Raw genomic sequence first — 12,648 nt, forward strand, 5'->3', positions numbered from 1 at the left:
TGACCACGGGGGAGCCGATCTGCAGGACAACTGGCAGAACAGGACCAAATTCAATCGCCACTCTACATTGTCTATGGTGGTCTTGCTCAACCAGTCCGCCTGAGTGTTGTCCACCCCTGAGATGTGGTTGCAGCGGATGGATGCAACGTGACGTTCCGCCCACCTGTCCAGGGCCTCCGCCTCTGCCATGAGTTTTCTGGACCTGGTGCCATCCTGGCGATTTATATGTGCCTTGGTGGCCACATTGTCCGTCATCAGGAGGATGTGCTGATGTAGAATGTCCTGTTGAAAACAGGGCAGGGTGTGTCTCGCTGCCCACAGTTCCAAGAAGTTGATATTGCAAGCCACCTGAGCTGGAGACCACTTGCCCTAGTTACGTAATGTCTCATGTGTGCACCCCAGCTGGCAAGGCTGGCGTCTGTTGTGATTACTCGTGCAGTTTCCTTAAACAGATGTCCATTCAGTAGAGCTGTTGATTGCCACCATCTGAGGGACCTCTTCACAGTCGGAGGAAGACGCACCTTCCTGGTAGAGTTGCTTCTGTTCGCTCTCTGGTGGGGCAGGAGGAGCCACTGCAACTCTTTGGAATTAAGCCATGACCAGGGAACAACTGAGATGTACGAGGTCATCTTCCCTAACAGTTGCGAAAGGAACAGCACAGGGACTTTCCTCAAGCTCTGAACCTTGCGGGCTAGGGAGACTAAGCTGTCTATCCTGTCTTCGGAAATGAACACCCTGCAGTTTGAGGTATCTATCACCCAGGTAGCTTGGTAGTTGGGGTGAAATGACTCTTTTCCAGGTTCAAAGAGAAACTGTGGTTCCAAAGGGACCTCATGGTGATGTGGAGGTCCAGTAAGGCTGTTTTCTGGATGACGATTGGATGAGAATGTCGTCCAGGGAACTTTGCAGTCTTACGGGTCTGCGCCTGGAGGTGTGCTCCAACTACTGACAGAATTTTTGTGAAGGTCCTGGGTGCTGATGACAGGCCAAATGGTAGGGACCTGTACTGATAGTGTCATTCGGCATAGAAGAACCGCAGGAAACTTCGGTGTTGTGGCCGAATTGGGATGAGTAGATATGCCTCCTTTAAGTCAATGGATGTCAGGAGCTCCCCCTGGCGAATCCCTGCAAGGATGGTCTGCATGGATTGCATCTTGAACCTCCTGTATGTGATGTGACAATTGAGGTTCTTCAAGTCCAAGATTGCCCTCCACACACACACACCCTGAGCTCTTGGGCACCAGGAAGAGGATGGAGTAGAATCCCTTCCTGGTCGGGTAGTATCTGCTCTAGAGTATTGATCTCTAGGAGATGGTGGATCTCCTGGGTCATGAGCTCCCTCTTGAGAGGGCAAGAAAGTTCTGAGGGAGCCAAGAGAGGAATTCTAGTGAGAGTCCCTCCCTGATGGTCTAGAGGACCCAGGCATCCTCTGTGGTCTGTTCCCATTGGAGGGCGAACAGTTGAATCTGTCCCCCGATGAGAGGGGATCGGTGATGGTCATTTGGATTTGCGGAAAGGTCTGCTGGAAGCCCCGCCAAGGTTGGATCTGCGGAAGTTGAACTGCTGCCTACCCCTGTCCCAAAAGGACTGCCTGTCCTGGGACCTGTCTGCTGACTGATTAATTGGTCTGTTCAAGGAGGAGGAGGAGCCTGTAGATTCATTGGAATGAAAGGACTGCCTCCTGAATTAGGGAGTGGAGTTGTGGTCCTGTTTTTTGTTCAAGATAGGCAGGATCTTTTGCTTATCCTTAGATTCAATCAAAAAGGAGTCTAAAACCTCCCCAAACAATTTAATAGTCTCCTTGAACGGAGCAGAAGCCAACTTCCACTTGTTATTCTGGTCCACCTGCCAATGGCAAAGCCACACAAGGCGGCGGGACATCACATTGGAGGCTAACGCACTGGAGGCAAATTTAACTGCGGTAAGGGAGGCATCAGCCAAGAACTTGGGGCTGTTGTCCTTATTATGTAGGGTCCAGCCCCAATTTGAATGTATGTGTGTTGGAGAATTTTAATCTTTATTTTTATTTTTATTTTGTTTGTTTTTTTCTTTTCTTATTCTGTGTAAGCCGCCCGGAGTCCTCCGGGATTGGGCGGCCTATAAATTCAATAAATTAAATTACTGTGCCGCTGCAATAATTTTAGCTATATCCTGGCAAAGACAAGTTTAGCCTGAAGTTCTCGTAGCCAAAAGATAGAAGTCCTGTTGAAAAAAGACGTGGAGGAAGACGCCTTAATAGCCCAGGCTGCTGCCAGATGGGTCTTATGGCAGGCCTTCTCCACTTTCTTGAATCCGCCTTGAGGCCTTCTGATTGGTGGGTAGGACTGAGTTAGAAGTGAGGGCCGCTATAGGAGGGTCTACAGAAGGCAGGACCAAAATGTTCTCCAGCACGGGATCCACTGAATACAACTTTTTGTCCCCGCCACTGGGAGCGGCCAGGGAACCGGTTGGACCCTTTGCCACTAAACGACATCCATGAAGAGACTGGGAACTGGAACCAGGTCCTGCTGAGGAACCTGTACATTAAACATGCTGTCATTAGGATTAGCCAGGGTGGAATCCGAAGATCCCCAACCAGTCTTGGTCTTGGTACCCATTTGAGTGATGTTCTTAGCCTTATGCAAGATGGACTTAAATAAACTGGGCTTAAAGAGACCAGAGAAGGCAGGGACATCCAGGGGAAGGCCCTCATCCTCCGAAAGCTCTTGCTCCTCCTGAACTGGGTCCTCCAAAATGGAAGCCTCGCTGAGCGCCGAGGATTCCAGAGAAGGATGTCAGGCCCATCTGGCAGTAGTGGTAGCCTCTTGCCTGGGCTAACATGAAGTAGGATTAACTGACAATTGGTCTTTCTTTTGGAGCCCCTCAGGTATGCCCTGGGAGATGGCGCAGGCGACAATCGCTTGCATGTGGGCAGATAATTCAGGTTCCTGAGCTTCTCTGGTGTCAGGCCCGCCCCTGTCCCTGGAAGAGGAGGGATCCTGTTGGGCGAGGAAAGAGTCAGTAAACCCCCCAGGAATGGGCCCCACATGAGTGGGTCCCGGATCAGATACAGAAGAAGGGATAGGAGAGCCTGAGTCTGCCAGTGACCTATCTGGAGATAAATCTTGGGACTCTTCCTCCGCATCAATAACAGACAGGAGATCTCCCCTTGGGGGTGGCAGGAGGACCAGCTCAACTTGAGTAGTGGATTGTGGGGCCTCCAGTGCCACCTGATGCTGGGCCTTCTCGAACTATTTTTTGAGAGCCCGCTGTCACCGTTCGGCATCCCTGACCGTTGCTGTGGATGGAGCTTGGTAGGGATGACTATCTTGACTTGCACCCTGCCCTTCTTCGCCCTTTTGCCATTACCTGAGGAAGTTCTCTGGCTAGGGGTCTACCATCAAGGGAGGCAGATGGTCCAGGCTGCTCCATGGCTTGGTAGCACGATTCTAAAAATCAATTCTAACTACTGGGAGAGAACTATACATCAAGGAAAAGAAAAAAATTAGTAGCTGGAACTCATACAAACAGTCCCTAAATGGACCAGACTGAGGAAAAAATCTGGTGCTAAGCAACACCAGGAGGCATGGCCAAGGAAAATGATTCCTTAGTTCTAGGGCAACAAGACTAATTTAACCCATTGCTTGGACTCTCCAAGCAGTGCACAGGAAAATAGGACACTATCAAAATCCTGGGCATGATCAAGCACAATTATTCCTATGTCTTTTGTTAGATTTTATTAAAACAGCGTCTTCAGGCTGCATATTTCCATTATATTTCCATTTCTAAAATAATGACTTCTCTCCCATCAGTCTTTTCCCAGGATAAAATTTGTAGCATAAAAGATAAATAGTAATAGGGTTTAAACCACCCAGCATTCATTTTCCTGTAGAAAAATGACTTTCCAGTAGTATTTCAAAGGCTGAGGTGCATTGAGAAGGGGTGAACAGCACCACCACTTTCTCTCTTAAAAAGGCCTCACCTGGATCAGCAATCAACAGCTTTTGCTTCTTAAATGTGCTTCAGATTAGTTAAACCATACCGTTTAATGTAATAATATAGCTCATGATACATATTGCAAATAAAGTAAAACTTGTTCTTTGCTTCTGATAGTCCTGCCTAAAAAACAGCACAATAATATGGGGAAAAAATCCACCCTTGTGCACATCTTCCTAATTTATGGCATCAGGATCCATAAAGCAAATTTTTAAAAGCTGTCTCCCCACTGCCAATTCTGTTAGAAAATGTTCACTGTGTAGTATTTGAAAACTGCATTTACTGAAACCCAGCTTTATCTACAATCACTTCCATTAGATCTTAAAAAAATAGCAAGGAAATGGAACAAGTTATAATCCATGATTCATTGCTCCCCCCCAAAAAAAGGAAAACCAACTTTTTTGTGCTAATAATGAAATACAGTGACTCCTAATTTTTAAAAAAAAATGATCCAAGAAGACTGTCAACTCAAGCAAGCATCTTTTTCAAGTTGGACCAGTGTATGTTTCCCATGTCTTGTGAACATGAAACAAGCTCTAATAATACGAGGGTGGAATTAGAGGACTCATGCAGGCAGTTGCTAGGCAACTACTCATACGTGTACCAATACCATTGCCTTTCGTCAAAACCCCAAAGCACTGGTTCTTTCACACATTTAATTGGAGGAATTCACAGACACAGAATGTGATAATCCTACCAATCGTGGTAAGCACTGGTTAAATGCATGAAGCTATCTTGTTTTTAGTAACTGCACACAATACAAGCTGCTTTAAATAAATAAAAGCAACATAATAGGTGACTTTGTTTCTAGAATCAATGATAGACATAAAAATCACAATCATACCTTGATATTGATCATTCTCAGTACATAACAGCAGATACATTACAGCTCTAATATTGGATTGAAGCAGTGACCAACTTGCTTTGGAAAGGGCTCGTTGTCAAATTTTCACTGAAAAGTCTGTCTGGACTAACAATAGATGGTAGAAAAAGCAACACAAATGTATCTGGCATTTTAAAAATCAATTCTGCTAAATCAACAAGCATGGATCAAGAAGCCCTAGGTTTCAATGTTGTGCCAATTCCTATAAAGAAAAAACTCCATCTGAAAGACATCTAATGTTCAAGACTATGCAGAATAGAAGAAAAATGTTTGCAAGTATAGGCCTTTTTAAAAATTGTGTGCATCTTCTGACCTTATAACTTCTGAACAGGGGGGGGGGGGAGGTAGACCAGCATTTCATTGTGAGTCATTTAGCACTTCAAGTTTCAGTCATTATAATAAGTCCAGGATGATGGTTTATGCTAAACCATAGCATAAAATATTAATCCGTATTGCAAATTGCTGACTTCTAAATATATAATAAAAAAAAACATTTACCACAATGTACCAAAGTACTATTAAGCTTCTTAAACAAAAAAGCATCAATGGGTATAATAAGTATTGAAGAATTTAAGAGATTGATCCATTTTCATGAATTTGGAAAGCAAAAGGGGGGGGGGGGACCCTATTGAGTTTTTAATACACTGGTCCAGACATTGAGAATTAAAATTTCATGCAAAGTAACTTAGCAAGAGGCTTGAGAAATTTACAATTACAATAATTGGTACTTCGGTCTGGTTCTATTAAAGGCCATTCAGTATACTCAAAAACTGTTCAATTCCTGCTGTCTCAGCAAGAAAAATAAGAGTGTGAAAAACCAAGCAGTTCTAGATCTCTTTATTGCATAGAAATAAACTCTTCGAGTCAAGTTCAATTTCTGGTAACTTATTTGGACACAGAAGAAGCAGCAATATGAAAGTGGTTTAAGTGCTATCGTCTTCCAGAATATTTTCTGATTTCCCAATTTAATCTGCAACTCTTGTCATTCCAAATGCCTATCCTGTTCTAGAATCAACGAAACGAGCTATTTAGCTCAGTGAGAAATGATTATTTATACAAAATTCAAGATTATTTTTTTACATTTACTGGTCAGAAGTGATTTTTTTTACAAGTTAAAATGTCCTTTATAAAGACATTTTCCTTCAGGATTAGTCCAATTTAGATATTCTTTTATCTGTCAAGAATTGCTTAAGACAGGATCAAAAACATCCTTTTTTAATTACAATTCCAACATCCTTGATCACTGGTCATTCTAACAAACTTGTGGTAATGAATATGGGAACTAAATTTCCCAATCCCTGTGTTCCATTCAGGATATCTTAAGAGCATTGACTCATCCAGGAGCACCTCTTTTTGTTCCACAGGTTCCATGCCTCCTCAGGTTTCTTTATTACATTTTTTTAAAAAAATAAGCCTCTACCCAATCATCCTGCATAGTAAATCTGGTGAGAGCATGGGTGGAGTGTATCCATCCCTGCTTTCCTTGATCTCTCAGCAGCCTTTGATACCATTAAGCATAGTATCTTTTGAGCCAGCTATGAGATTTATGGCCGGGTGGCACCATCTGCATTCCTTTCTCAAAGCCAGTCTCAACTGGTGTTGATAGAGTGAGAGATCCAGTTCATGGGCCGCTCTTTTATTGCAAGAGACAGATTGCAAGGTTCAGTATTCTCCCCGCTCCTTTTCTAATATCTGGATTAAGTCACTGGATGAGATCATCTGTTACCATGGAATAAATTAGCATCAGTATGCTGATTATCTCAACTTCAAATCCCTGATGACCCAAGAGATGCTGTCCCTGCCCTCTCGCAGTATTTGTGGGGCTCTGAATGGGGGACAACAAGTTTTGGCTGAACCTTGGTAAGAATGAATGGTTTGGGGCACATGGGGCTTTGAAATCTAGGAATTTAATATATTTAGTTCTGGCTGGAGTTGCATTGCTCCAAACAGGCCTGGTACATAACTTGGGGATTTTCCTGGGCTTGTGACTCTTGCTCAAAAAGCAGGTAGCAGTCATGGCTGGGAAAATCTTTACACAACTTCATAATCATGCACCATTTGTTCTCTTTCCTGGATCAGGAATCCCTGTGCTCAGTCACCCAAGTCCTGGCCATCTGACCCCTGGACTACTAGAATGTGTTTTATATGTGGCTACTCTTGAAGAGTATTGGAAATCTACAGCTGGCACAGAATACAGCTACGTGGACAGTTCTTGGGGCCGCTAGAATGATCCACAGTACGTCACTATGGTGTGAGCAGCACAGATTGCCATTTTGCCTCCAGGCCCAATTGACAGTTTTCATTACCTTTAAATCCCTTCTTGGCATGTGTTCAGATTACCTGAGGAACTATCTCACTGCAGAGGGGCATGCTAGGGAACCTGTCAAGGAATTCTAGTTGGTAGGGTTCAGGAGAACTTTTTTCCGCCATGGCTCCCGCCCTCTAGACAATTGTGTTTCCCAAGGTAAAATCTGTATCCACATTTTTGGCCTTTGAAAAGAGTCTGAAAACGTGGCCCGGAGCCACAATGGGAGCATGTCATTCTGGAGGTGGTTAATGAACTAGGAGAAGATCCCATCTCCTCCCCATAGGCATCTTGCTCCTTTCCTTTCCATCTTTGCTGATTTATAATTTCAGCAGCCAAGAAATTAAAAGAGGCTTGCTCCTGGGGAGGAAAGCTATGGCAAATCTAGACAGCATACTAAAAAGCAAAGACATCATCATCCTGCCAATAAAGGGCATATAGTCACGGCTATGGTTTTCCCAGTTGCAATGTATGCCTGTAAAAGTTGGACCATAAGAAAGGCTGAGCACCAAAGAATTGAGGCTTTTGAACAATGGTGCTGGAGAAGACTCCTGTGAGTCCCTTGGACTGCAAGGCAATCAAACCAGCCAGTCCTAGAGGAGATCAACCCTGACTGCTCTTTAGAAGGCCAGATCCTGAAGATGAAACTCAAATACTTTGGCCACCTAATGAGAAGGAGGGACTCACTGGAGAAAAGCCTAATGCTGAGAAAGATTTAGGGCAAAAGAAGAAGGGGACGACAGAGAATGAGGTGGCTGGATGGAGTCACCGAAGCAGTAGGCGTGAGCAGGAAGGTCTGGAGGAACGTTGTCCTCGGGGTCGCAATGGGTTGCACACGACTTTGCAAGTAACAACGACAATGACAATTAATTTTAGTGTTACTATTTATTGTTTTAATGTTTCGTGTGGTTGCTTTTATTAAATACAAGCTGCCTAGAATTGCTGCAAGGTGGGAGGGGGGAGAGAGGGAGGGAGGGAGGGAGGGAGAGAGGGAGAGAGAGAGAGAGAGAGAGAGAGAGAGAGAGAGAGAGAAGCATCTGTTGCAAATACCATATTTTCAGGAATGCTCAAAGGCTCACTTATACCACTGAAAATAAAAAAATAGTCACTAGCTGCAGTACAGTCCTTCTGAATGTATGACTTCCTGCTATCCAAATGAAAACAATCAGAGGGGCAGTATAAACAATTGGGGAGGAGGGGCTATAGGAAATGTTTACTGGTTTTCCTTTCAATAAATAAATAAGTATTATGTGCTAGATCACAGGTCAGCATCGTTACATGTTTTTAAAATTCTACATGACATGAGCCTAAGATAGTGGTACTTTGATACAGGATGTGTATTACAAAAATATTACATTATTAACATTAAAATATTGCTTGTGGGTTGTGTTTGGAACTCTCCTGCTCTTTTATGTTTTTTTTAATTAATCATTTTGTTTTGAATGCTATTTATATATTTAAACAGTTTTCTCTTATAAGCCACTTAGAATCAGATGAGAGACTATACAGATTGAATTAAATTTAAAAAATTGAACTATACGGAACAAAAATTAGAAAGGGTTACTGAAAAGTTGCTGTAACTTCACGTCATGTTGATTCCCAAAGATATTTAAATCCATCCACCTGAATCTAATACTGAGTACTTTTCTTCACCATATCATGAGTGAATTGGGGATCACATAAATCTATTAAATAAATAAATAAAATAAATCTCACTGCATGAAGAAAGCACATCTATTTCTAAACCTGAAGAAAGTTGTACAGCAATGTCCATAAAAATTCATATTGGACTCCACGTCCCCACTTGCAACGATTTATGGTCATTCAATTGTAGAATAGTAAGAAAAGTGACACGTTTACTGACCTTTTAATTTTAAGGATATTTTCAAAGGTAGAAACTGAGGAATTCAACAAAGTGCAAAGTGAAATAAATGAAGACTTCAACTGAACCTTGGTAAGGCTTAGTGGCTGTGAGTTGGTCCTGCTGTATACAGGAGTTTATCATCTTTGGTGGGATTGCACTATCCTAGACAGACCATAACGTGGAAGTCATTTTAGACTCATGATTCCTGCTTTTCCTGAAAAGCAGTTGGCAACTGTGACTAGGAGGGCCTCTGCCCATTTCAGCGTTGTGCACCAGTTATACCCTTTCCTGGATAGGAAGGCCTTCTATTTGATCACTCATTCCCTGGTTATCTCCTGATTGGACCACTGCAACGTACTCTACATGAGGCTACTCTTGAAAAATATCTGGAAGCTTCAGTTGGTGCAGATTGCAGCCGCATAAGCCATGTTGGGTGCCCAAGAAGGGCATATATAACACCTCACATGAAGGATAAAGAGGCCCACACAAATGTGGGGCTGGCTAGCCCCAGGAGAACTCCCCCTCATAAACATTTTCCATTATTTTCTTTGTAATGATGAAATATAACATTTTTAAAGTAGTAAAACCAATTATTAAACCATTAAAAAAGTTCCTGGATAGAAAGGGGAAAGAGAATAAATGTCAATTGTATTTGAATTCAATTTTGGATTAAGTTTAATGGTTATCTATCAAGAATGCAAAGTTTTATATTAATAAAATTCATTTTAAAAAACCCTCCTAATTTAAATAAAAGCATTTTTAATTTAATTTAATTTAATTTAATTAATAGCATTTTTAACAAACTGATGTAGTGATTGGAAGAAACTTTTACTATTTCCTTGTCTAAGAAATATCAACATAACAAATCTATTTCAGAGCAGTAAACCCAAACTTCAACACTATTTCCTTAATCCTTAATCCTTTAACTTTTAGTTTCACCACCAACTAGTCAGGTTCAAAACTTTCACATATGCTATGTGTTTATTTATATCCAGTTTTCAGTGTATGGTAGCCTGTAGTCAAAATAAACAAAATAGCAGCAGAATATCAAATCAAAAATAAAATAAATGAAACCATATCCAAACAATCAGCAACAATTGCACTATGTATGAAAGCCAGGTATAAAAACAAAACAAAAAAATAAATCTGATATCAAGTGGACTTCAAAACACAAGAAAGTTGTTAACACAACTTTAAACAAGAAACTTTGCATCAATACAAAATAGGATAACATGAAAGATATTAAGTCCAAGTCTCATTTGATAAGTTCTGGAGACCAGCCTTCGAAGTTGTTTTCAGTGGATGGGCAGGTTATAAACTTAAGCCACTTACAAGCTTGCTCCACAGAGCAATATTATTAATACAAGTATAATTATTAATATAATTAATATTATTCCCCTCCCCCTTTGCTAATAGTGAGCAGTCATTCAAGAACAAGGATATCAACCTTGTTTATGTTTTACATGACTATGTTATTGTACTTCATTATATTCTGTAAACTGCAGAAACCCCGACGGATGTATAAATAAAATTGTTTGATAATATATGAAATGGATAAGTGCAGATAGACACACTTTAATATGTATATAGAAATGGCAAAACTATACTATACTAGTTTTGGTATAGGCAGTCCTCAATTTACAACAGTTCATTTAGTGATCATTCAAAGTTACAATGGCACTGAGAAAAGTGACTTATTACTGTTTTTCAATTATGATCCTTGCAGCATCCCCATGATCATGTGATCAAAATTCGGGTGCTTGACAACTGGTTCGTATTTACAACTGTTGCTGTGTCCCAAGGTCATGTGATCACTTTTTGCAACTTTTTGAAAAGCAAAGTCAACAGGGAAGCCTGATTCACTTAACAACCAGGTTACTAACTTATTAACTGCAGTGATTCATTTAACAATTGTAACAAGGTCATAAAGTGGGACAACACTGACTTAACAAATGTCTTATTTAACAACAAAAATGTTGGGCTCAACTGTGGTCGAAACTCAAGGTCATTACTGTACTTCGTCACAGTATTGAAGAAACAGTGATAAGGCTGCATTTAGCAACACCAGCAATACCGCTGAAAGTTTGAATAGCAAGAAAACAATCAAACCAAATTATAAAGAATATCAGAAGAACCAGGATACAGTGAATCGAAATGTAGAGGGGGGGGGGGAAACGGACGGACAGGATGTCTATCTACAAAAAAACTGGCCTTCTTCAAGCCAGCACCTTTCAATAGTGTTCAGCTACAGGGCAGGGCACGAGCTACGAAAAGTTCCGGAAGAAAGACTTATGGTTGAGCCTGTTAAAAAGCCACTTTAAAGAGATCCCATTCTCTGTTACAAGGAATCCCAAGTCTGTGGTTTAATACCAGACACTGCAGGCCATGTCCCGCGGAGAAGTCCCCGCGGAGAAGCCCCAGAACCCGCTTTGGTCTCTGCGGTGCCTCTAGGCGCCCCGGGATTTGCAGGAACTTCCAAGGCCCAGCCTAAAGCCACGAACAGCCCGGACGCGCTTCTCTCTTCACCTGCTCAACGCCGAGGAAAGCGTAGAAGTTTTGCGGGACTTCCTCCACGAGGTCGAAGAGCTCCAAGTCGCCGCTCTCCCAAGCGAAGGCAAGCGGTGCCAGCAAAACCAGCGCCAGCAGCTGCGGCCAACGCAACCCCGTCCAGGGGGGCGCGCGGCAGCCCAGAGCGCCCTGAGAATTCTCCCGCATTCCCGGCTCGTAAGGCTGAGTTGAACCCAGAACAGCTGCTACTGCTGCGCCGCGGCTACACCAGACAACCCGGCAGACGTGGCCAGAAAGGAGACAGCCTTACAGCTACGCATGCTCTGCTCGCACGCCGGTTCCGCTCCTCCCTCCGTGAGTCCCACGAGGGAGAACCAGGACGGGGCCCGGCCAATGGGCGATGGCCATACAGTGCGTCATGAAGCTGAACAGCCACAAGACTCGGAAAGAGGCCTGAAGAGCCTGTAGTTTGGCTGTTCTGGCTGGGAGGAAAGGAAGGGGTGAGAGCTAGGACAAAAGGAAAGGGATGGGGCGCTGTTTGGAAATGAGGCCTCCTCCGGGGAAGTAAACTAAACCGACCCTGTAGTGAAGGGTCAATCTACTGGCAAGTCGCATGAGATAACTTGCTGGATTCCCTATTACTTCTGCACATACTCGAGCCTGGAAAAGCTCGAGTAGATAACCATTTCGTGCATCCGATGAAGTTCAAGAAAGCTTATGATTTTTAATAATGCTAGTCTGAAATATGCTACCAAACAGATGAGGATCTCAGAGAAATAATGTGGCAGATACCTGGAATATTGCTGGAGAAGGATTAGTCTCAAGCCTGGCCCAACATTGGTAAGAGTTCAAGCTTCAGCTACAGTGACAAGCTTCAGTGACAATTTAAGAAGCAAAAATAAATACTTTGCTGTCCCAGTTGCATCAGTCAGTGCTATCCAGCAACCTTTTATAAGGTGACTTGGTGAAGATCTTCACCAAAACCATATGAAAGTCTGCTGTAAAAATGTTTTGCCACATTGGGTGGGCAAAGTCACTCAGAATCCAGGTAAGCTAACCTCCAACTTTTGAAATAAACTGGTATATTGCTCCTATTATTGGACACCGCTTTCT

General features: G+C 42.7%; 1 protein-coding gene across 1 annotated transcript in view; it reads right to left on the reverse strand.

Annotated features, from left to right (window-relative positions):
- Positions 1-11,838, reverse strand: part of DNAJC1 (DnaJ heat shock protein family (Hsp40) member C1) — a 109,755-nt gene extending 97,917 nt beyond the window's left edge. Inside the window, exon 1 of the mRNA XM_014056123.2 lies at positions 11,554-11,838. Within this exon, the coding sequence (XP_013911598.2) occupies positions 11,554-11,742 (189 nt within the window). The 5' untranslated portion in view covers positions 11,743-11,838. The remainder of the gene's footprint in view (positions 1-11,553) is intronic.
- Positions 11,839-12,648: the final 810 nt, after the last annotated feature.

The sequence above is a fragment of the Thamnophis sirtalis genome, unplaced genomic scaffold, assembly GCF_051295495.1.
Source record: "Thamnophis sirtalis isolate CommonGarterSnake01/CBP01778 unplaced genomic scaffold, rThaSir2_p1.2 scaffold_4, whole genome shotgun sequence".
NCBI lineage: Eukaryota > Metazoa > Chordata > Lepidosauria > Squamata > Natricidae > Thamnophis > Thamnophis sirtalis.